Source organism: Biomphalaria glabrata, chromosome 7 (genome assembly GCF_947242115.1).
Source record: "Biomphalaria glabrata chromosome 7, xgBioGlab47.1, whole genome shotgun sequence".
NCBI classification, from domain to species: Eukaryota; Metazoa; Mollusca; class Gastropoda; family Planorbidae; genus Biomphalaria; species Biomphalaria glabrata.
In genome coordinates, this window is record NC_074717.1 from 41,617,401 (window position 1) to 41,642,963 (window position 25,563).

Consider the following 25,563-nt stretch of genomic DNA (forward strand, 5'->3'; position numbering starts at 1 on the left):
TATTCTTTACACCGGATACACCCAAAAAAAAAACATTCTATTTTCAGGGTTTGCTTTGATGTATTGATATCTTCAAAATTATTGTAAAAGTTTTTATTTTTAAATGAAACTTACTTTTATGATATTGATTTTTCTTATAATGCGCCGTCAGAATGATTAAAAACAATTGTAAAAAAAAAAAAGGTAACAAGTAGACCTAGTCTAGATGTATGGATTTCTTTGACTTGACCATTTATGCACCAACCCCATTCAGTCTATCCCGAATGTAATCCAATCTTTGCTATTTTTAATGTATGCAATGCACGCTCCATTAAGTCACCCTACTAGCGTCGCCACTGCTCACATGTACAAAGGTAGTGTCTAGAGGCTACAGACAACAGATACATTCCTTGATGAAGTCTAATGACATGTATCATTAAATAATTTAAGCACATCATCGTCTAGTGATTGTAACCTAGTCCTAAGCAAAACAAATCAGAAACCACGTAACAATCGCACTATAACAACTTAAGGGGAGGTATCCCTGAAAATCTTATTTTTGTTATTTCTAAAGCTAGGCCTTTGAAATTTGTTATGGTAACATATAATGATATTCTAAAATAAATAATGCTAAAAAAGAAAGTTTTTGAATGATGGTTGCCATGGTAACGGCGGCCATATTGTTTTTTGTATACAAATTAAAACTCTGAATTTTGTAAAAACTATTGATCAGAAATACATGAAATTGAATTAAAAGATAAGGAAAAAGGATCCTCTAAATTGGTACAACGTCAGAATTAAAGATTTAAGTATGTTAAATTTTTTACAAATTTTTGAATTTTTAGTATTTTTTTAGACCTAAAAAACAGGATAAATATTAATTAAAAATATTTATAAAAAAAAAGTGAATAAAATATTGAAAAAACAACATTGCACCAGTAAAGTTAATGATGTCCTTAAGAAGTGTTTCAAATTTCATCAAAATCTATCAAGTAGTTTAGGAGAAATTCCTAATAAGGCACAATGACATGTGCAAAAACTAACATTTTGAGAAAAATGAGTTTAAAGTATAAATTTTATTAAGATTTTGTCTTATAACCCTTACAAAAACATTAAAAAAACATGTTTTAGACACAGATTTAAGCAATAAAAATGATTGTAATGTAATGAAAAATGATTGATCTACTTAACTATGTTATTAGTTAAAAATCGATATCCTAGACCTAAAACTCGATTTTCTCTAGGGATACCTCCCCTTAACAAGCCCCTGATAATAAGATCTGTCACACCCCAGTATCTTGTTAATTAACAGAGCCTAATATCATGTCAGATCTACTAATCTAATTCATCCTACATAAAAAATGAGAATAAAGAAGTAATGAAAGAATGTGATCTTTTTCTGACGGGGTACATCTAGAATATTATAAGAAAAAAAAACCTACAGTAAAGTTTAAAAACATAGTCATAAAAAACAGTCAATTTGTTTAATAAAAAAAAGTGTTGCTTATACTAGTTAACTCCCTTTCAACCCACTCTCCCCAGCGCACCCCATTATTCTTACACAAATAATATACAACGTTGAGTTGTTACTTGGTAATTCTTTTTTTCATGAAGTTCCTGCTTCCATAAAAGTACATGCACTGTAATTTAGCATGCACTTTCATCATCCTGCTAGAGGTGTCGGTCAAGGCTTGAAAGAATTCCAGTCTACTTGCTGTAGTCATCCCGTATAATTCGCCAGTTGTACAGAGCTGTTATTGGTTTATTTGAGTATTATTCAGAAGGAATCTTTTGTGATTTTGACTTTTTGACATTTTTAATAGTGAAGTAGGAATATATAAAGAAACAGTTTTTTTTTTTTTTTGTAAAACAAATCGGACAATTTGTTAAGTTACCCCTTTCAGAACATGCGCTTTATGGGTGCAGATAATGTAAAGCTCATATGTTTCTATGGCCGACGGTTAATGGAGGTGTCATGTGACCAGCACAACGATCAATCACCTTTACTTACTCAATGCATTTTAGCTACCTATTAGATTAGAGTTGATTGGACTCAGGGGCGTTCTAAAAATCCCGAAGTTCAAAATCACCAGTCTTCACTGGGATTTGAGTTCGAAACTCCTTGGTTTCTTTGTAAAATATTTTAACCAGTTTTTAAAAAAGCTTTTCTTGAATCCAAAGATTAAGGAAGAGTGCATTATTTCAGGTGGCTTTAAAGATCTGATTATGACCTGCATATTTTTGCATTATTCAAAGCAGACACCGATGGTCGGTTTACGTCCTTTTTCGACGTTCATTGGCGGTAGCTTTCATTTTGGCTTTTATCTTATCTTATCTTATATAATACAGACGTTAGTTCAAAAAAGAAGATGATTACGTCCTGCGTAGATACTCTGTAACCTTTTAGTTTAAACATACATTTATTGTATCCGTCACGTGAAACGTTTTCTGACTATAACATTCATAGGGCTGAGGGTGATTAGTAGTACAAGTGTTGAGACTGACACTAAACAATAACATTAGAATGAGCAGTTTGTACAAAGCAAGAATAATGTGAAATTAAGACTATAATAATAGCTAGGATCTTCCCCGAATCTCTGATTGTTGCCACATTTATTTCACCTTCATGCCATTATATCCACAAATTAATCTTTGGTCTCTTCTGAATCTGGATATTAAACGATGTGATCTTAAGGCTAAGTGTGAAACTGCGCGCACTCAGAGTGTGATGAAAATTTTCAAATTTGTATTTGTTTTATAGTCAACATTGTTATTGCGTTATTGCTAAAATTTAGTATAAAGTTCAGAGTTCTTATCTAATAAATATCGCAAGTTCCTTCAAAAAGTTAGATAATTACGTCCTACGTAATAAGTCCATGTGCTAATCTAGTCGTGCATGTTAACTATCGACTTAGCCCAAATCAGTGTTGTTCCTGGCTTATTCAGACAACCCGTTCTATGCTCTAATTAAGGAAGAAGGATCACTTGTGCGAAATAAATTATTGTCCTAACATGTCTTTCTGCGTATTTAATTAAAAAGGTTGTGTTTTTCGTATTTATAAACTATGGTTCAGTGTTTTATACACTATTCAGTCTTCTGTCCTGAAGAGTCTCTAAATTTAGTGATTTTACTCATGGTGTTACTCTAGTCAAATATGATTATTCGTTTGTTATAAATCTCAAGGCTATATTTAGAGTCTCATCTACTTTAAGTTTTCTTGAATAGAGGGCTAGGGTTAGGGGACCCACTTTTTTTTTGTCTGTCTGTGGATACCTGTTAATGGAGTGTGTGCGACTGTGTGTGTATTTCATTGGTGATGGTAATTTGTTGGTGACTATACAGTGTGAATGATGCAAGATAAGGGCATTGTCGTCAGCTGTCTAGGGTACGCAGACGACTCCAGAATGCCGGAGTGAAAAGACGTGCTTTTGTAGTGAGTTAGATTCAAAAAGCTATTTTTATATTAGGCCTATACTTAAGTTTACTACAATTATTTCATCTCAAGTTAAATTTGTCTATATTGTAATAAACGTCATATATTGTATTGCTCACAAAGAAGTTATTCAAGTAATTTCAAATTTTAAAAGTTAAAATATAATACGCCTAGAGCAGTCTAGTTGTCTACCAGATGTTTGGTGCTGCAAGTCAACACCCGTCGACAAGACCCTTCTGCCTGATAGTGAGCGGCAGTTTAATTTTTATTTTTGTTGTCTTCGCCTTTTTTTCAATCTGTCTTAGGAGTTCCTTTGTGATTTCTTTCGAGAAGTAAACTTTCACACGTAACTTTCAAATGTAACTTTCACATGTAACTTTGACATGTAACTTTCACACGTAACTTTTCACATTTAACTTCCACGCGCTCTTTCAGACAAAAAGTATTATTAAGTCCTCGCCCTAACCTTCAGGAATATGACAACGGGCTGGGTTCAAACCCGACGGTATCAAGACGAAAGTCTGTGGCACCTACCATGCCACGATCACACAAACAAAAAGCTTGTTTGTAGTAATCAAGTTTATGAAAGACGCTCTTTAGATCAGAAGTTTGCGTAAGTACTCCGGGCATAGTTTAAAAAGTGGAACTATGAATTTCTCGTTGAGAATGGAACAAAAAATGTGCTTTTATTTTTCTTGTCTTTTCTAGAGGCCCTTATTTCATTAGGTACTATTCTGTATTTATCTTATATAATACAGACGTTACTTCAAAAAAGAAGATGATTACGTCCTACGCGTCATGCATTTAGTCATGCATATTAATCAATGACTTAAATTCTGCCAAGTCACTGGTTTTCCTGGCTAGCTCAGGCAACCCATTCCATGCTCTAATAGCACTAGGGAAGAAGGAGTATTTGTACAAATTTGTCCTAGCATATGGGACGAGGAATGTGCCTTTATCTTTGTGTCTTTCGGAGTATTTTATTCAATTTTGTTTTTGTATTTGAAGATTATGGTTCAGTGTCTTATGTATAATTGCTACTTTACTTTTGAGTCTTCTGTCCTGAAGGCTTTCTAAATTTAGTGATTTTACTAATGGTGTTACTCTAGTCAAATGTGAATATTCGTTTGTTATGAATCTCACTGCTCTATTTTGTGTTTGTTCCAGTTTCTTAATGTTTTCTTGAGTTGAGGGGTCCCATACGGAGGATGCATATTCTATTATTGGCCTAACCAAGGTTAAATAACATTTTAGTTTTATGTTCTTATTTGATTTATAGAAATTTCTTTTAATAAATCCTAATGCTTTGTTTGATTTTTTTGTAGTTTCATCAATATGTGGATTCCATGACGGTTTTTCATTTATTATAACACCTAGGTATTTTGCGTTTTTAGTCTGTGTTACTGGTTTACCATGAATAAGATAAGTGGAATTAATTTGTTTTAGTTTTTTTTGTTACTCGTAACAACTGACATTTTTCAGGGTGGAAAGACATGCTCCAATTTGATTCCCATTTCTGTAATTCATCTAATTCTGTTTGTAAAATATCTGTGTCTTGTGTTGTTTTTATTGTTCTATATATTATGCAATCGTCTGCAAATAATCTGACTTTTGTTCCTGAAGTAATGCAATTTGATAAATCATTTATGTAAATTAAAAATAGTAGTGGACCCAAGACTGTTCCTTGAGGTACACCTGAGTTTACTGTTATCGGTGTTGATTTAGAGCCATTTATTATTACAGTTTGTTCTCTCCCTATCAGAAAGTCTTTAATCCACTGATGCAGTGGACCATTAATGCCGAAATATTTTAATTTTTTAAGCAAACTATGGTGGTGAACTTTGTCAAAAGCCTTGGAAAGATCTAGTAAGATAGCATCTATTTGTTCACTATTATCTAAACCTTTTGAAAAATCATCAATTAGTCCTATTAGTTGTGTTTCACATGATCTATATTTCCTAAAGCCATGTTGGTATGGGGTGAGGACATTATGTTTGCCTAAGTGGTTTATGATGTTGCTACATATTATGTGTTCTAGGATTTTACATGTGATGCTGGTAAGTGATACTGGTCTGTAGTTTCCTGGGTCAGATTTTTCTCCTTTTTTAAATAGGGGGGTGACATTAGTTTCTTTCCAGTCCTTTGGTACTCTGCCCTGATTAAGCGATGCATGAAAGAGTATTTTGAACACTGGGGCTAGCTCATTGCTTAGTTCTTTGAGTAATCTAGCTGGAATACCATCAGGTCCAGACGCTTTATTTGGTTTGGTGTTGGCTAATAGTTATTGAATTCCATTTTCTTGTACTACTATATCTTCTATGTTGTCTACTTGGTTCAAATTAAGTAATATGTCTTTGTCTCCTGGGGCTGAGAATGCTGATGCAAAGTATTTGTTTAGAATGTTTGCTTTAGTTTCATTATCATTATGTATTATGTTATGTTCCTCTTTTAATGGCGCTACGCCTGTTGTTTCCATTTTCTTAGACTTAATGTATGACCATAGGTTTTTGTTGTTATCTTTAGATATTACATTGTTTATGTATTCACTCTTCAGCTGTCTTATTACTTTTTGGGTTAGGTGTTTAATTTTTATAAACTTTTTGTAAACTCTTTCTGCCTTAGTTTCTTTAAATTTTCTATAGAGGTTTTCCTTCTGTTTACAAAGCTTCTTTAGTCTATTATTAAACCAGCATTTATTTATTTTGTTTGATGTGCATTTAGTTGGTATATGATTTTCTATAATGCTTTTAAGATGGTTTTTAATGAATTCCCAGAGGTCATCGACTGGTTGGTTAATGTCTTTTTCTAATAAGAATGTTTGTTGAAAGTTTAATGCAGCTTGGTGTAGTTGTGTTAGGTTACATTTATCCCAAAGTAAGATTTTTCTTTTGGGTTTTGTATTGGCTACTGCTTTTATCTGACTGTGTATTTTTATGATCTCATGGTCTGATAGACCAGGAATAATATCATAATCAACTATTTGTAAGTAAGGATTTAGCCTAAGTTGTGATTTTGTGTTTTGTTTTATGTATTACTGACACTACTATCTCGTACAAATCATCTAAAAAAAAATATAGGTCCTTCTATTCTGGAATGTCTCCTAGTAAAGTTTTTTTTTTACCTTTTTATTTATTAAATATTTAGGCTAACAAATGAAAAAGATCGAGTTAAAAAAAAAAAAAAGGCCTTTATATAGTTTGTTCCATTTTCTACAGGATTTTTTTAAAGTCGAGGGATACTTCAATAGTAAGTGAAAGCCGAATGTGACCTACTTATTTGTCACATTAACGTACCCGAATCTGTTGTCTTCTGTATATCAATTTTCATTTGTCATGTTTTTCGTGTATAGTCTATAGTCAACAGTAGCTTTCCTTTATCAATATAATTGCTCTGGCTATTTATCCTAATAATCACCAAATGCACACTAGCTGAACACAGAACTAGATCTACCTTTGTCAACACTAAACTTAAAAAGGAAACAACAGTCATAATCAATCATCACACTTTAGAACAATGCAACTTCAAAAATAACCTAACATACACATCTATAACATTAAAGAAGATTACCCATCACAAATGGAAGTTCTCAATCAGACACAGCAGAAATAAATACCTATCACTGTTAATATTAATGGCAGGAGATGTAGAGTCAAATCCAGGGCCTAGATCTAAAGATAGATGCAACATCTGCAAAAAAATATGCACCCTGAAACAGAAAGCCATTCAATGTGACACCTGCGATGAATGGTACCATGCATCATGTCTCCATATGAATACACCTGTGTATTATGCCTTAGGCAACAAAGACGCATCATGGCACTGTGTACCGTGTGGGTTACCTCAGTTTACATCAGGACTGTTTGATTCCTTTGATGCGGACACTTCTAACCCATACAACATCCTAAACACCATCCCGAACCAAACTCACCAACCACTAGCCAGATCCACTCCTGTTAAACCTAAATCTACTAAAATTAATACAACAGCCTCACTAAACAAACCTACTAAAGAAGTAATACCAAAATGCCTTAAAACCTTAGTTATAAATTTTCAAAGCATTAGGAACAAAACAGCAGACTTAGAAATTTTATTAGAATGTGAGAAACCAGACATAATTGCAGGAACAGAAACTTGGCTGCATCCTGAAATTTATAATGCAGAAATTTTCAATAGTAATTATGAAATTTTTAGAAAAGATAGGGCTGATAATCATGGAGGAGTTCTTTTAGCAATAAAAAACACTCTTATAGCAGAAGAAATTACCTTACCTAACTCAAAAAATGTAGAATCAACATTTTGTAAAATTAATACCACCTCAACATCCCTAATAATAGGCAGCATTTACAGACCACCAAATTCTAGTTTAGAATACATGCAGGAACTATGTAATCAGATTACTACACTTAAAGAGACAAATAAAAATGCAGTTTTTTGGATTATGGGTGATTTCAACCTACCTGATATAAATTGGAAAACACTAACCATAGATAAACACCAAAACCTTAAGGACATAAATGAGCTTTTCATAGAAACTTTACACAACCTAAGTTTAGATCAAATCATTAAAAAGCCAACTAGATTAAACAACACATTAGATCTCTTCTTAACCAACAGACCTGGATTAGTAGTTGATTATGAAATTATCCCTGGTCTATCAGACCATGAGATCATAAAAATACACAGTCAGATAAAAGCAGTAGCCAATACAAAACCCAAAAGAAAAATCTTACTTTGGGATAAATGTAACCTAACACAACTACACCAAGCTGCATTAAACTTTCAACAAACATTCTTATTAGAAAAAGACATTAACCAACCAGTCGATGACCTCTGGGAATTCATTAAAAACCATCTTAAAAGCATTATAGAAAATCATATACCAACTAAATGCACATCAAACAAAATAAATAAATGCTGGTTTAATAATAGACTAAAGAAGCTTTGTAAACAGAAGGAAAACCTCTATAGAAAATTTAAAGAAACTAAGGCAGAAAGAGTTTACAAAAAGTTTATAAAAATTAAACACCTAACCCAAAAAGTAATAAGACAGCTGAAGAGTGAATACATAAACAATGTAATATCTAAAGATAACAACAAAAACCTATGGTCATACATTAAGTCTAAGAAAATGGAAACAACAGGCATAGCGCCATTAAAAGATGAACATAACATAATACATAATGATAATGAAACTAAAGCAAACATCATAAACAAATACTTTGCATCAGCATTCTCAGCCCCAGGAGACAAAGACATATTACTGAATTTGAACCAAGTAGACAACATAGAAGATATAGTAGTACAAGAAAATGGAATTCAAAAACTATTAGCCAACACCAAACCAAATAAAGCTTCTGGACCTGATGGTATTCCAGCTAGATTACTCAAAGAACTAAGTAATGAGCTAGCCCCAGTGTTCAAAATACTCTTTCAGGCTTCACTTAACCAGGGCAGAGTACCAAAGGACTGGAAAGAAGCTAATGTCACCCCCCTATTTAAAAAAGGAGAAAAATCTGACCCAGGGAACTACAGACCAGTATCACTTACCAGCATCACATGTAAAATCCTAGAACACATAATATGTAGCAACATCATAAACCACTTAGACAAACATAATGTCCTCACACCATACCAACATGGCTTTAGGAAATATAGATCATGTGAAACACAACTAATAGGACTAATTGATGATTTTTCAAAAGGTTTAGATAATAGTGAACAAATAGATGCTATCTTACTAGATTTTTCTAAGGCTTTTGACAAAGTTCACCACCATAGTTTGCTTAAAAAATTAAAATATTTCGGCATTAATGGTCCACTGCATCAGTGGATTAAAGACTTTCTGATAGGGAGAGAACAAACTGTAATAATAAATGGCTCTAAATCAACACCGATAACAGTAAACTCAGGTGTACCTCAAGGTACAGTCTTGGGTCCACTACTATTTTTAATTTACATAAATGATTTACCACATTGCATTAGTTCAGGAACAAAAGTCAGATTATTTGCAGACGATTGCATAATATATAGAACAATAAAAACAACACAAGACACGGATATTTTACAAAGAGAATTAGATGAATTACAGAAATGGGAATCAAATTGGAGCATGTCTTTCCACCCAGAAAAATGTCAGTTGTTAAGAGTAACAAAAAAACTAAAACAAATTAATTCCACTTATCTTATTCATGGCAAACCAGTATCACAGACTAAAAACGCAAAATACCTAGGTGTTATAATAAATGAAAAACTATCATGGAATCCACATATTGATGAAACTACAAAAAAATCAAACAAAGCATTAGGATTTATTAAAAGAAATTTCTATAAATCAAATAAGAACATAAAACTAAAATGTTACTTAACCTTGGTTAGGCCAATAATAGAATATGCATCCTCCGTATGGGACCCCTCAACTCAAGAAAACATTAAGAAACTGGAACAGACACAAAATAGAGCAGTGAGATTCATAACAAACGAATATTCACATTTGACTAGAGTAACACCTTTAGTAAAATCACTAAATTTAGAAAGCCTTCAGGACAGAAGGCTCAAAAGTAAAGTAGCAATCATACATAAAACACTGAACCATAATCTTCAAATACAAAAACAAAATTTAATAAAATACTCTGAAAGACACAAAGATAAAGGCACATTCCTCGTCCCATATGCTAGGACAAATTTGTACAAATACTCCTTCTTCCCTAGTGCTATTAGAGCATGGAATGGGTTGCCTGAGCTAGCCAGGAAAACCAGTGACTTGGCAGAATTTAAGTCATTGGTTAATATGCATGACTAAATGCATGACGCGTAGGACGTAATCATCTTCTTTTTTGAAGTAACGTCTGTATTATATAAGATAATTAATATTAAGTTGGGTTTATTATTTATTATTGCTTATCTAATAAATAATCCAATCTGGTGTAAAATATTGAATATATCTACTAGGTATCTATACGGTTTAGACATGGAACCTAGATATCTATATCAGTGAGCTAGGGGATTAAAAATTAGGAGCAGCAGTACCAGTAAAAACTCCATCCCATAACAACACGCACGCGTGCTTGTTTATTCAGTTCAGATGTCTACTAGATCTAGAGTCTAGATCTATGCCCATGAAACAACAAAGCTTTTCATTGTATTAAACGGATTATATCGTATTAAAAGTAAATTTCTGACAATGTTAAATTGGTCTAGTGAGTTTCCGATTGTTGCTTATTTTGTGCCGGTTCTACCTGAGTTTTTGTGTGTTGTTCTGAAATTGAAGTCGATTTCGAGTCGACGAATTTCGTTGTTTTTGAGTAGTTGACTTGATGATGATCATGTCATGATGCAATCGCTTGTCACTTAGATCTACTAAAATCTACTTACTAGTAACTAGATCTAGATCTAGGCTAGATCTATATATCTATAATATATATAATATTATATAGTCTACACTATAGTCTACATTCCTAGATAAATAAAATTTAAATAGATTTATATAAATCCAGACCCTAGCTAGTAGTAGAGCCTAGTAACTAGTACTAGAGGCCTAGACTGGCTAGACAATATTGGTATATGAATATCAGTATTATGAGTATAGACAGTATAGACTAGTCAATATATCTAGATTCTAGATATAGAATCTAGATTATAGATCTAGATTCTCAATCGGGTACTAGGTAGATATTTAACTTAACTTTAAGACTAACTATAAAAGCCTTAAGTAAGGCTTAAACTTTAAACTTAAGCATATCCATTATAATCATTATTAATGTAAATGAGGCCCCAGGCCCAGGCATTATTAATCACGGCCCATTATCATGATGATATGATGATAATTCATAATAGACTCTAGACTCTATCTGATCTTCTAAATATAGATCTAGATCTAGTAATAGATCTATTAAATCTATACCCCTATATTTATAAGGTCTAGAATAGATCTAGAATATTAAGAATAGATCTAGTTCTATATCTAGAACTAGTTACTTCTAGATCTAATCTAGTGACTAGTACTAGATTCTAGTACATCAGTCATTCTAGTCTAGATTTAGATCTAGATTACTACTACTACTACTTAGTACTACTCCTCTAGAATAGATCTAGATAAGGTAGTCTAGAATCTTGACTTTAGACTATAGATCTTATCTTATATAATACAGAGGTTACTTCAAAAAAGAAGATGATTACTTCCTACGCGTCATGCATTTAGTCATGCATATTAACCAGACTAGACTAGACTATTCTATTTCTATGCTAGTAGTAGATCTCTCTCTCTCTCTCTATATATATATATAGAGAGAGAGAGAGAGTCACACAAGAAGTTGCAAAGGGAAAAGATCGTCTCTCGAGACGTAAAATGCCACAGTATATATATATATACACTAGAGACTCAACTTAGACTCTCTATATTATATAATTATAGTTTTTATAATTATAGTAAATTATATGATCTAGTCACCTATTGACTAAAGGAGTACTTTAAGTAAACACAGCTCTAGTCTAGATCTAGACTGAGTAGTAGAGTCAATCTAAATATATAGAATCTCACCTAGATTTTTGCTAACCTATTTTAAGTGTGTAGTTCTTCTCTATTAGGTCTCTAGAGATGACTTACGACTCTAAGAAACATCTCCCCTGGGCATGCTAACCTGCCTCATAGTGGCGCCCGGGTGGAAACGATCGTGAGAGGAAACGATTAGGCTAAAGGGTAACAAAACAAGACTCCCATAGGGGTGCCTAAGGGGGTGCGAGAGCATCCTCATTGCACTGTGCGGAGTTGTAAAAAAGCTCCCACAACCTTTGTCACAATCCAGGCGCTGTTCCTCACGGGGCCGTTACATAAATGTCATGTCCCGCTCAGTTAGCCTGGTATAGAAAAGGAAAATGGCGGGGGTCTTTAGTGTACGCAGTCTCTTGCCGCGAGTCTGACCCACCTGTCAGACAGAACAGTGTACACTGTTCTCATTCAGGCCGGTGAGAGGGAGCTCTTGTTCACTTTTGCTGGCCTAGAGTTCCAAGAGCCAAAGGCTCAACTCTACCTGACAGTTTAGGAAGAAGAAGAAGAAGAAACATCTCCAGAGATTAGAATTAGATCTATACACCCCATCATATAGATCTACCCCCCCCCCCCCCCCCCCCCCCCCCCCGCCCTTCCGGGTCATTTTCAATTTATGTTATTGATACTACCTAGATTAGAACAGTATAGAGTTTCTAAATAATCTCAAGACACTTAGATTTAGATATAAATAGTTCAGACTAATATAGATATAGAGAGTCTAGTATTTATTTAGTTATAATTTAAAGGTGTTCCAGAGTACAGTATACATGACCATAGCCTACCTGACAATTTGATGGGGAAAGTAAAAAATGGTTGTTTGTTTTGCTGGCCACATAATTATCTACACAAACAGATGCACTTAAGAATTAGAATAGTATAGAATCTACAATTTCTGCACTGTTATGTCACTAGATTTTGATTAGAACTTACTAATTCTAAGTTTAAAAGCTAATGACATCCAAAAGCATAATATAAAAACTATAATTTTTCAAAAGGCAGTGATACATATGACAATGATATATTCTTATATAAATGTCATTTTACTTCATTCAGAAAATTTAAAAAAAAATGTTCTTAAAGTCAAAATTTTATAGTTACGACTCTTTTGAAACAAATAGTAATTTCTTTCTTCAACCTCTAAATGTGGACTTCTAACATTTTATCGAATACATGTCATGTGATTCACTGATCCAGATCATTCACAAGTTAGTATTATATCTTTAAGATAAATTAGAAGAGAATCATGGCTGAGAAGTCAGATAAATCAGACAAAGTGTCAATTGAGTCACATTCATCGGCTGTACAGCTCAAGAAACAGTTAGGTCTATGGAATGGAGTGGCTATGATAGTTGGCATCATTGTTGGAAGTGGGATCTTTGTTTCTCCAAAGGGAGTTCTGCTCGAGGCTGGATCTGTAGGCTCCTGTTTATTGGTATGGGCCATTGCTGGCGCGTTGTGTGGTGTTGGAGCCATGTGCTACGCAGAGCTCGGAACCTGCATTACAGCCTCTGGAGCGGATTACAGCTACATCATGAACTCTTATGGAAATTTACCTGCGTTTTTATACCTTTGGGTGTGTCTTATTGTGATCATCCCCACAGGGAATGCTATTACAGCATTGACTTTTGCAAATTATATAATTCAACCTTTCTTCCCCGACTGTACAACACCAGCAGTTGCAGTTTCCCTTTTGGCAGCACTTTGTTTAAGTGAGTATATTTATAATGTACATTTTCTCCATTTTTTGTATTTTAATGAAAATTTAAATTACAGTTTTAGTGCAGTATGTGTACTCTATGTTTATAAAAGGACATCTTTCTTGCTTTTATACCTTTGTGTCAGTATAATATATATCTTAAGATCAAATAGGTCTGGCATAAATTTGACCTCATTTCCTTTTGTATCTCTATCTCTAGATTCTGACCCCCCTTACTACTCTGCCCTAATCAGTTGATCCTATTGAAATTTCAATGTATACCTACCATAAAGTTTAATGCCTATAACTGATCTTCCCCTATCCCTTAGTCTGTTGGACCATTGGGGCAACACTCAAAATCTGTTGACCATTTTTCTCCATTCCTCTGTCTTTTGCCTTGGATAGAATCTCTTTCATTGAACAGTAGTTAGCAGGTGGTTGTGGGTTCTAGTCTCTGTACTTCTCCTGTCTCTATATAACTTTTATCTAATGGTCTTTGAATGGTTACTTAAAGAAAAAAAAAATTATATAACATGTTATGTTCATGTGTTCGGGCTCCTATTGAGTGCAGCTATAAATACTGAGGGAAGCACGGTGGCTGAGTGGTAAAGCACTTGGCTTCCAAAATGGAGGTCTCAGGTTTGAATCCTGGTGAAGACTGTGATTTTTACTTTTGGGATATTAGGGCGCCTCTAAGTCCACCCAGCTCTAATAGGTAATTTACATTAGTTGGGGAAAGTAAAATAGGTTGGTCATTGTGTTGGCCACATGACACCCTTATTAACCGTGGGCCACAAAAACAGATGACCTTTACATCATCTGCCCCATAGATCACAAGGTCTAAAAGGGAAACTTTACTTTGTATAAATACTGCTCAGGCTAAAGCTGGAAATATTGTTAAGAACAAGTTTGTCAACTTTGACATCGAGTGCATACTTTGCTAAATGTGTTATTAACCTGCTTTGCTAATAAGTGGCATAGGTTTATGTGTTGATGTTTGTTTGTCGGGGTTTGAAATAAAGTAAATTGCATAAATGTTGACAAACAATGTTACATAATGTTTTTGTTATAGATCTATTTCTAGAAGTTTTAGACGCAGCATTGTTTTTTTAAACTTTTAACATAATAGTGTGTTGTGTGTTTAGTACTATTGCCAACAGGCTTTAAGATGTCAGACATATGTTAGATCTGGGTGGGTTCTTGAAAAATTTGGATCAGTAGCCCAGCGATCTGATAACTCCACCACTGCATATGATTGCGTAACGGTGCACAGATAGATATAAAGTCTAATAAAGGCTAAACGAGCTCTCAAAAAGTCCCTGCATGTAATTCTGTATTGAGGTAGAAACTGTCTCCACACGGTAAAGAGAAACAACAAGACATTTCAAATAGAACTGGATATACCTGCCCCCCCCCCCTCTTTTGTTTGTTTCTACTTTGAAACTGAACTATCAAGGGACAAGTTGCATAACACATTGCGTGGCTGGGGATGTTTGTCTGTGTCCTTAAACGGATTACTCCTCTCAGCCTTGACCTTGAGTAACCCTAAACTTCAAACACATTCGTCTCGACGTAAACAACGAACCTGTAGCTAATAGTCGTAGACTTTTCTTTTTTAAATATATATAAATGTGGGGCTGCTTAAACATTAAACATTGAGATTTTTTTTTTCAAACGCATAACTTTACAATGCTTTTTGTGAATAGTGTTTCTTTATATACTTATTACTTATTGAAAGCAGTTTTGTGCTGTGCTGACCCCACTGATTTTCTTTCTCGTAGAGCATTCTTTTAGAATCAGTGTCTCTGACGTTAACAAATAAGTAGGAATTGAATTCGGGTGGCTGCTTGAGCACTTTGTTTCATCCAGAAATCTAATCGAACATATTGTAATTTACCGAAGTATAAAAGTCCTTTCCTTTTTTTCCCTCCACTTAGGACGAGAGCAACAAAAAGTTACCGCCCTTGTCTGCTTTGCACATTGTGTAATTTGTGTTGACTTGACTCCCCCCCCCCTCCCTCTTTCCGATGGACTTTTTTTCTTTGCAGACACCAGATGTGAACCGAAGTGACCTAGATCAGATACTAGATCTATGTTGTCCTACGCACATAGTATGTTGGGCTATTTGACTGGGGGATGAAATTAAAACGTATTTTGGTTAAAAAAAAAAAAAGCTTTCGCTGTGAAGTCGCCATTTAATTTTAATTAGATGAATGTAGAATTATCTTTTGTAAATAGTGTTGATGGTCTATTTTGTTGATGAGTATATATATGTTACTGGTGCATGCGAGTCCATATGACACAACAACAGAATGAATCAAGAATATACTTAATAACGCAGGCTGATAACTTCAACAATTTAATAAACAATAAAAAGGGCACAGTCCTCTGTCGTCGCTAGCCTAGCGTCGTCCTCTTAGGCGTCTTGTCCGTTATTCTTCTTGTTCATAATCCTACTCTGTTCTTACTCGTCACATTACTTAGGAAAAACCCGATTCACATCAACTTCTACGCATCTTGTGTCATTACATATTTCCTCCCCCCTTTATCAAAAAAAAAAAATTTTGTCAATTTTTTTTTTCAGTCTAAAACACTATCCCTACTGTCATGTCTGTACAATATATATGGCCAAAATTTTGGGGAAAGACAAAACAAACATATATCTTGATCTTGATGGACATCATAATGTTTCCCATCTTCATCAGTTCCCTGGTAAAATTGTCCATGTTCCTATGTCACAAAGTTCACACTGTAGTTGAATGTTGACACCAAGAAAACAATACAGTTCCAATACAGTTATTGGTAAGAAAATATCCGGTATATAGTGTTCTAATCATCACTCATGTCATTGACGATGAAATAGTATAGTACAGTGTAATAGTTTCACCAACCAATAGTACTAAGTCCATCAAGACATGTATACAGTCCCCATACGACGATGCCTTTGTCGATTCCACAGACATAAAACAGTTTTTCAGAGTAAATACACATGTATATAGTCCACATACGAAGATACCTTTGCTGACTCCATAGGCATAAATCAGAGTTTTTCAGAGTAAATACTGTCATTGGCTATATGTTCATGGCTGGTCGCCTCACATCACACCAAACTTTTCCTGTCAGACAAAATGTAATATTTGTGTCAAAACAGCTTTCCAAATTATTCTACTTAACTTTTTTGTTGGGTACCAATAAGTATATTTTCTCTCCACTTACCATTTCCAAACTGACCTAGCCTTTTACTAATGGATGATAATGATTATATAAAAAAATAATGACTGTAGATGATCATACTTACTTTAATTTACACCTTTGACTTCAATTATTGAAATTTTATAGTTATCTCCCTTGATTTAATAAAATTCCCAAGTTATATTTTACTGAGTTATCTTCCTTTAAAGGAAATAAAATATATAGTCCATATATAAACAACTTATTCATACCCATTGACTAAAACATATACATATATATACATGCATAAACAAATCAAAATGAATAATCATTATTTACAACAGTTTATCTCACGGTAACTCTTGACAACATGTCAGCTACAATATTAATTTCTCCCCTAATAGCCTCCAATTGAAAATTATATTCTTGTAAAATTAGAAACCACCTGTATAATCTACCATTTTTAATACTTTTTTCTTGCATAAACTTTAGAGGCCTGTGATCAGATAACAATATGAATTTGTTTCCCAGTAAATAGCTTTCCAACTTAGTTACAACCCAAACAACAGCTAAAGCCTCCTTCTCTATGACACTGTATCTCTTCTCAGTATCAGATAATTTCCTACTTACATAAATTATTGGGTGTAATTTATCATACTGTTGCATCAAACAACCTCCTATAGCACTACCAGAAGCATCAGTAGTGACATAGAATATTTTAGAAACATCTGGTAATCTCAATATCAAATTTGTAGAAAAAATATGCTTAACTTTCTCTATAGCTTCTACACACTTTCTATTACAAGTCACTTTTCTAGGCTGTCCTTTCTTTAATAACTGGTTTAATGGATCAACTATCTCTGCTAAATTTGGTATGTATTTTCTATAATAGTTTATCATCCCTAGTATTGATTTAATCTGTTTTTGTGTTGTTGGTATTTCTATTTCTAATATCTTCTTTACATTATCTTCAATGGGACTGATAGTATTATTTTTAACTCTATGTCCTAAAAATGTGATTTCTTCTAAGCCTATCTCTACCTTTTCTGCTTGAACTGTTAGACCATTTTGTTTAATTAACTCAAAAATCTCCCTAATTCCTTTTAAATGTTCTTTCCAATCCTCATGAAAAATGCATATATCATCTAAGTAACAGATTACATTTTTTCTATGACCTATAACTGATATCATCATCCTATTAAAGGTAGCTGGAGCATTTATAAGCCCAAAGCTCATAAAGTTCCATTGGAATATTCCATAAGGAGTGATAAATGCAGTATAAGGTTTAGCTCTATTGGTTAAAGGAATTTGCCAATATCCTTTTGTCAGATCCAATTTTGTAAATACTTTAGCATTGGACAATTTGTGTAATATGTCATCAATGTTAGGCATAGGGTAAGGATCAAATTCAGTTATCTTATTTAACTGTCTATAATCTATGCATAACCTTATATCCCCATTCTTTTTCTTTGCTATAACTATTGGTGAAGCATAAGCTGAATTGGATGGTTCTATTATTCCTAGTTTTAATAAGCTGTCTATTTCATCTTTAACTTTTCCCTGTAAGTGTAATGGAATCCTATAAGGCTTCATGAAAATAGGTTTGTCACTATTTAACTTTATGTCATGCTTTATGATATTTGTTTTTCCTGGCAAACTGGAAAAAATTTCTTTAAAATCACTGATTACATTTATTATGTCTTTTGTTTTTTCTGGAGATAAATTTTCTAGATTCAGTTTTTCCCATGTTTGGTTATCTTTAGTTTCTAGTATAGGAATATTTTTAATATCATTTTCATTAGTTTCCTCATTGATTAAAACAATTAAACATTCATCTACCTGATTTTCATTTTCCACAGTTTCTGTATCTAACTTTTGAGTTTGATTTTCATTGTTTACTTCTGTATCCAAATTTTGAAATTGATTTTCATTTCTCTCATTGTACAACTTCAAATTATTTATATGATATGTTTTTATTTTTCCATTCATATTAATCTTATAGTTTACTTCACTTGTTTTATTTGTAACAACAAATGGACCCTTCCACTGTTTTCCTAATTTGTTTTTTAAGTCAATTACCAAAAGTAATACCTTGTCTCCTACCTCCAATGTTCTTAATTTTCTTTTTTCATTTAAGTTCTCATGTACTGTTTCTTTATATTTCATGTTATTCTCAAAAGCTTCCGCCCATATTTGTTTTAAATCTAATGCTGTTTCATTGTCATTTTCCTTTTCTATTTTATTTAAGATCAAACTTTCTTTAAAAATTTGTATTTCATCTCTAGGTTTCCTTCCATGTACTAACTCATATGGTGAAAATTGAGTTGCCTCATGAATATTATTTCTAATAGAAAATAGAACAAAATTAATATAGTGATCCCAGTTTTTCTGATTATTTTCTACAATTTTAGCTAAGGATCTTTTTATAACACTGTTTAGGCGTTCACAAAGCCCGTTGGCTTCCGGGTGGAATGGCGATAATTTAATGTGTTCTATACCATATTTTAATGTCCATCTTTTAAATAACTCAGATGTAAACATAGAAGCATTGTCTGATAGTAATGTTTTTGGTATCCCATGTCTGACTATGAACTTTTGATCTAAAGCATTAATAATATTTTCTGTGTCTATATTGGATAATACCACTGCTTCAGGATATCTACTGAACATGTCTACTATTGTCAATATGTACTTATTATTATGTTCTGTTTTAGTTAAAGGTCCTATGATGTCTATTGCTATTTTTTGAAATGGTTTATTTGGTTCATCCATTGACTGTAATGGAGCTTTACCTAATTTACCCTTAAGTCCCCTTCTTTGACACATATCACATGATCTTATGTATTTTGATATAGTTCCTTTCATTTTAGGCCAAAATACTTGAGTTGCTAAATTTCTAAAACATTTCTTTATACCCCTATGTCCACTTAAATTACTGTCATGTGACAAAATCATGACATCCTTCCAATACTTTTGTGGTAAAACTAATTGTTTTATTTCTCTATCATTTATTTTTGTTTTCCTAAATAGTATTCCTTCTTCTATGACATATTTCTCCATTGGGTTATTATTTCTCCTATCACTAATTCTGTCATATGTTTTCCCAATGATGTTATCTTGTTTCTGTTCTTGAGCCAATTTGTTTATTCCTTTCAATTCTTCTGTTTTCATTTCTTCAGTTCCATCTTTCTGTTTTTCTGCTTGCGTTTCATCTTGTTTTTGACCTTGTATTTCAACCTCTTTCTCTTTATCTTCTTCACCATTAACTATTTCATCATTCACATCAATAAATTCCTGAGTTTCTTGTTTTGGCTTGTTCTTAGATCTGGTTATTACCATATTACTAATGTAATTTTCTGTTTCAGTATTCCTATTCTGCTGTAACCTTTCATATTTCTTTTCCCATGCTTCAATTTCCTGTCTTGAACATTCCTTCAAACCCGTTAGGTTTCCAATTAACATATCATGTCTCATGTTAGGCATGGCTACTCCCTCACAATGGCCAGTGTAAAAAGGTGTCTCAATAAACACTTTAAATACTTTAAATTCCTTTATACTGCCATCTGCCAACTCCACTTTCCTTGTATATCCCCTATAATATTGCGCCTCAATGAGATCAGCCCGAACCACGAGTGTGTTACAGCCACTATCTCGGATTGCCTTTATTGGAACATTGTTAATAAAAGCTGGGTAGAAAGCAAAATTGTTTTTATTTTCCCTAACAAAAAACACTCTGTCAGAATCTCTATTTTTATATTCCCTGCTTTTACTCCTATTGTATGTGTTATTATTGTAATTGTTGTTGTAATTGCTGTACCTATTCCTACTGTCTGCTCTGTAATTATTTCTACTATCTGTCCTATTGTAATTATGTGTACTACTTGATCTATTATAATTATTCCTACTGTTTGACCTGTTTTGTGTTCCCCTGCATCTCATAGCCATATGTCCTTTTTTCCCACATCTATAACATGTAACATCCCTGTTGTTTGACCTATCTCTACTATTGCTATATCTAAAATGTTGGCTATCCCTACTTCTATTTCTACTTCTTTCATTGTTTTCCTGTGTATATCCCACTAGATCAATATTCTTTTTATCTTTACATGAAAAAAGGTTGTTGGGATAGGCATTTTTATATGTTCTTATTATCTCAGTAACATCATCCAAAACTTTGGGATTCCTTTCTTTGATAAATGATTGTAATTGCGGGTCACACTTAGCTACAAAATTATCAAGTAATATAAAATTTTTTAATCCCTCAAAGGTACTGTCAATCTTCTCAAATCCCAGCCATTTATTAAAATAGTCTTTTTCCAAATTTATAGTGGTTTGTGGTTCTATCTGATTGGAAGGTGTGTTTTCAAAATATTTTTTTCTGAATGTGCTGGCATTGTGTCCATATGCATTCAGCAATTCCTTTTTTAAAATTTGGTAGCTATTTTGTACAGTATGATTATGGTTTTGACAAATTGTAAGAGCTTGCCCTTGTACAAAGTCTAACAAAATTTGAGACCACTCTTCCTCCCTTATATTGCAATTAACCATTTTAATTTCATATCTCTTTAGGTAGTCTGAAATACAATCTCTAGCCTCCTGAAAGGGTTGTAGTTTTTTCCTCAACCAATGGTTGTTATCACTTGAAATATTAGTGTTGTTTGTGTGATTATTACTATTATTGGTTTCAATGTGATTGTCTGGGGCATTGGTAGTATTAGTATTAGATCTATCATTAGTATTATTGCTATTAACTTTTTGTTTATTTTGTTCAGCTTCAATTCTCAATTTCTCAAGATCATATTGTAATTTCCTATCTGCTTCTTCTTTTATTAATTGTGCATCTAGTTTATTCTTTTCCATTTCTATCTTATCTATTCTATCTCTCTCTATTGTCACCATTTGCTGTACATAGCTAGTTAGGTCCTTTCCTTTAAGTTCTAGCTGTTTAGCCTCAGCAATAATTTGCTGGTGAAAAGTCTCCATATAATCAAAGTTTGGAGCTGTTGCCATTATGCTTATTTTATTTTAAACAATGTCTCAATATAGTTTTGATATGACCTCCCTATTGGCCTAAATATCACAATTTAGTTTTCACAAAAACTTTCTTTCAAATACTTCTTGTAATATATATATATATTTATATATTTAAATACCTTTGCTCAATGTTATATCAACAAATATTACCTCAGTGGACTTACTCACAGCCACAATACTTGAATACAACTCCAAATTTTATATCACCTTAATTCAGTGGACTTACTTTAGGCCACATAAACAAATATCAATACCTCAATACTTAATTCAATGGACTTACTTCTTGCCAATAAATACCCCTAGGACTATTCTAGTCACTAGTCTAGATTCAATACAACTTCAATACAACTTCAAATAGATAAATCAATATTATACCTCCAACAGTAAATCACAATCCAGTGATACTGACAAAAAATTTTATTCTGACCAATTAGACTGTGTTTAAACACATCTATAAAATAATGTCAACCGATTAATCGGGGCAAAAGATCTATATATAAATAATTACTCCTTAGACTCAGTTGTCTTCAGGATAAAATAGATCAAAGGCTCTCATAGGTATAACAATTTAGTTACTACCTGGAAACAATCTAGAATTTATAATCTAGATTAAACGTGGCTTACCTTATCTACTTAAGATAAAATTACTAATATATAATAAGAATAATGTAAAATAAACGTAATAAGACACAAAAAAATAAATCTATTCTAATGAGATGAGACTTTTTAGAGGAAGTATACACTGAAAGAGACAAATAAAGATGACTTCACCTGACTTCTAAAAAAAAATAAAATGTACGTGGATACGAACAAAACAAGACAATCTAAACAATCATCGAGACTTTATTAAATGGAGCAGGTCCACTTTCTAATGTGTCCTATAATGACGCCCTTATCAGGCAACCTGCTCTTAACAAAGATCTACTGTCCCTAATAGACTTAATTTAATAATAATGGAGAGAAAAAATAAACTTATCTTTAGTTAGATCCCCTTTGTTCAGTCCACGGAGCTACAACGGTCAGTTCCACCCAAGTTCCCCACTGTCTTAGTCTTAGGCAAGGCAAGGTGTGCTCCCACAAAGGCTATTCGACAGGCAGTACTGAGTTGAGCCAATCTCTCCTGGTGCTGCCACAGTATGGTACGAATCTCAGATAAAGTCCTCTGGTAGGGTTCCAAGGTTCCGGTTCCACTTGATGATCTGTTGGTGCTGGCTTCTGTCTTCAGGTCAGGAACATAAGTCAATATTGAGACAAGCTGGTGGTGCTGTCTCAAGAGAGGTAAAAAAAATGACAAAGTCCAACTCTCTCTTTTGATGAATATAAATGAGTCAACTTTACAAGTTGATTAGATGGTCACGCAGTGTGGTAGTAGGGTATACCATCACTCGTGTGTAGATTAGATTGTAAGCTCAGCAACACTGCAACAGTCAATTAATAGCTTGAAAAACAAACCTGACAAGGTGACTCGATCCAACGGTCAGCTTGTAGATACTAGATATGTAGACTCAGATGACTTTCCGTACTCACAATAAACAGATAAACCTGACAAAATGAGGTATCTTCACTCTTGAGTAGTCTTGAGGTATATATATTTAGATAGAGGTATACTGACGACGGACTGCCCTAGATCACTTACACGGACGAAATAGTTCTGGATTCAGACACAATAGATATAGTCAATATAGATCTATATATAGATCCAGGTTCAATCTAAAAATATCTAACCTGGCTGACAAAGCTAGACGCTGGTAACGGTTTCGAATTTTCTCTAATAGAAAGTCTAGATCCACTGGAACAAAGATGCCAAAATCCAGCTGCAGTCCAGATAATTAGCACAGACGTAGGGTAGATCTAGTAGAAATAAACGAATGTTAATCCAGTACTTCTTCAGTGTACTTCGCCAAGTGTAGAATTGTAGATAGATATATCCAGAACACGAAGTTAACTAGATTGTAGATCAAAATGACGCCCTGGCCGTCGGGGTCGCCACATCTGTTGATGGTCTATTTTGTTGATGAGTATATATATGTTACTGGTGCATGCGAGTCCATATGACACAACAACAGAATGAATCAAGAATATACTTAATAACGCAGGCTGATAACTTCAACAATTTAATAAACAATAAAAAGGGCACAGTCCTCTGTCGTCGCTAGCCTAGCGTCGTCCTCTTAGGCGTCTTGTCCGTTATTCTTCTTGTTCATAATCCTACTCTGTTCTTACTCGTCACATTACTTAGGAAAAACCCGATTCACATCAACTTCTACGCATCTTGTGTCATTACAATAGTCATTGAAAAAATTTTTTTAGATCATTCTACTTTTTTTTTTTTTTTTACGCTAGCTATGATTTTATTCGCCTTAGTTTGCTGGCATTAATTATGATTGATTTGTTAAACTAACTTCTTTTCAGTGTTAGAGCGTTCAAATGGGACTTATCGTATCGTATCCCTATTAAGTTTCGCCTCTGATTGTCGGGATATCATTTTAAAACTAAAATAAGACATTAAAATCACGACTCGAGCTGAGTTGTATTAGCTCAACCCCTAACGGCAGCACGGAAATCTTCCTTATAGTCCCATCCTCCCACGGGTCCTCAAAAGAGATTCGACCAGAGCGAAGCTAGCATGCTTATAAAAAAAAATCAGCCCCTTTAAAATATGCCTAAATTGTTTAATGGGCCTCATTCACCAATCGTAAGCAAACAACATTGAGCCACGCAATTCTCTGTTTCTTCTATACAAATTACGATTTAATTTTAATCAACAATGGTTACCACGTGACAGTTTTTTTTCCCTTTGTTTTATCAATATTATCACGTGACCGTTCGTTTCGGTGAATGAGGTCCATTGTTGAATTTGTAGACACTGCTGCAATTATTAGATTAATTAAACAGACGTAAAGTTGCTCACGTTTCATATATAATTTGTTGACAAATGTCTCTATGTCAGTTAGAACTACGCTTTGAAGCGCTGGGTCATGAGTAGGTCAGCGTGATCTGGAAGTCCGTGTCACACCCACCGCCTGCATTGTTCGTCTTGCTGTCAGTTTCCTGTGTTTCAAAGCCTTTTCCGAACAACGCCAACAATGTCCCACCTCGATCAGATTTCTCTTATTTATCTAGAACTCTTTTAGTAGGAGGAGTACCTGTGTCCGTGTTGTTGACACATTGATTTTGGTCCTCACTCAGGGTAGGGATCTCACCTGTCTAGTTGTTAGCATATGTCAAAGCCAATTCTTCCTTTCCCGCCAAATCGTCTCCACTAATGAGCGAATCGAGGTGATTGTTACCCATAGAAGTTTCTAACGTTCAATTGGTGAACAAGCAGTTGTTATCAGCTAAGGTCACGCCGCAGACAACTGATCCAGCGACAATGCGCTCCTTGCTATAGATCAGACAACTGATCCAGCGACAATGCGTTCCTTGCTATAGATCAGACAACTGATCCAGCGACAATGCGCTCCTTGCTATAGATCAGACAACTGATCCAGCGACAATGCGTTCCTTGCAAGAGATCAGACAACTGATCCAGCGACAATGCGTTCCCTGCTATAGATCAGACAACTGATCCAGCGACAATGCGTTCCTTGCTATAGATCAGACAACTGATCCAGCGACAATGCGTTCCTTGCTATAGATCAGACAACTGATCCAGCGACAATGCGTTCCTTGCTATAGATCAGACAACTGATCCAGCGACAATG

At 33.9% G+C, this 25,563-nt stretch overlaps 1 protein-coding gene and 1 long non-coding RNA gene across 6 annotated transcripts in view; one reads left to right on the forward strand and one right to left on the reverse strand.

Annotated features, from left to right (window-relative positions):
* Nucleotides 1–25,563, forward strand: part of LOC106074856 (Y+L amino acid transporter 2-like) — a 61,385-nt gene that overhangs the window by 14,007 nt on the left and 21,815 nt on the right. Inside the window, exons 1-2 of one of the 5 annotated variants that reach the window (XM_056036993.1) lie at nt 10,445–10,579; nt 13,039–13,667. The exons of 1 other annotated variant lie outside the window; for it this stretch is intronic. In XM_056036993.1, the coding sequence (XP_055892968.1) occupies nt 13,202–13,667 (466 nt within the window). In that variant the 5' untranslated portion in view covers nt 10,445–10,579; nt 13,039–13,201. Of the gene's footprint in view, nt 1–10,444; nt 10,610–13,038; nt 13,668–25,563 lie in introns of those variants that run through there. 3 more of the 5 variants (XM_056036992.1, XM_056036994.1, XM_056036996.1) reach the window with 3 other exon arrangements.
* LOC129927486 (uncharacterized) lies at nt 16,001–24,178 on the reverse strand. Its single transcript, XR_008779098.1, has 2 exons — nt 23,312–24,178; nt 16,001–16,770 (listed from the first exon to the last, which is right to left on the reverse strand). It is a non-coding gene; the product is annotated as an uncharacterized LOC129927486 (long non-coding RNA).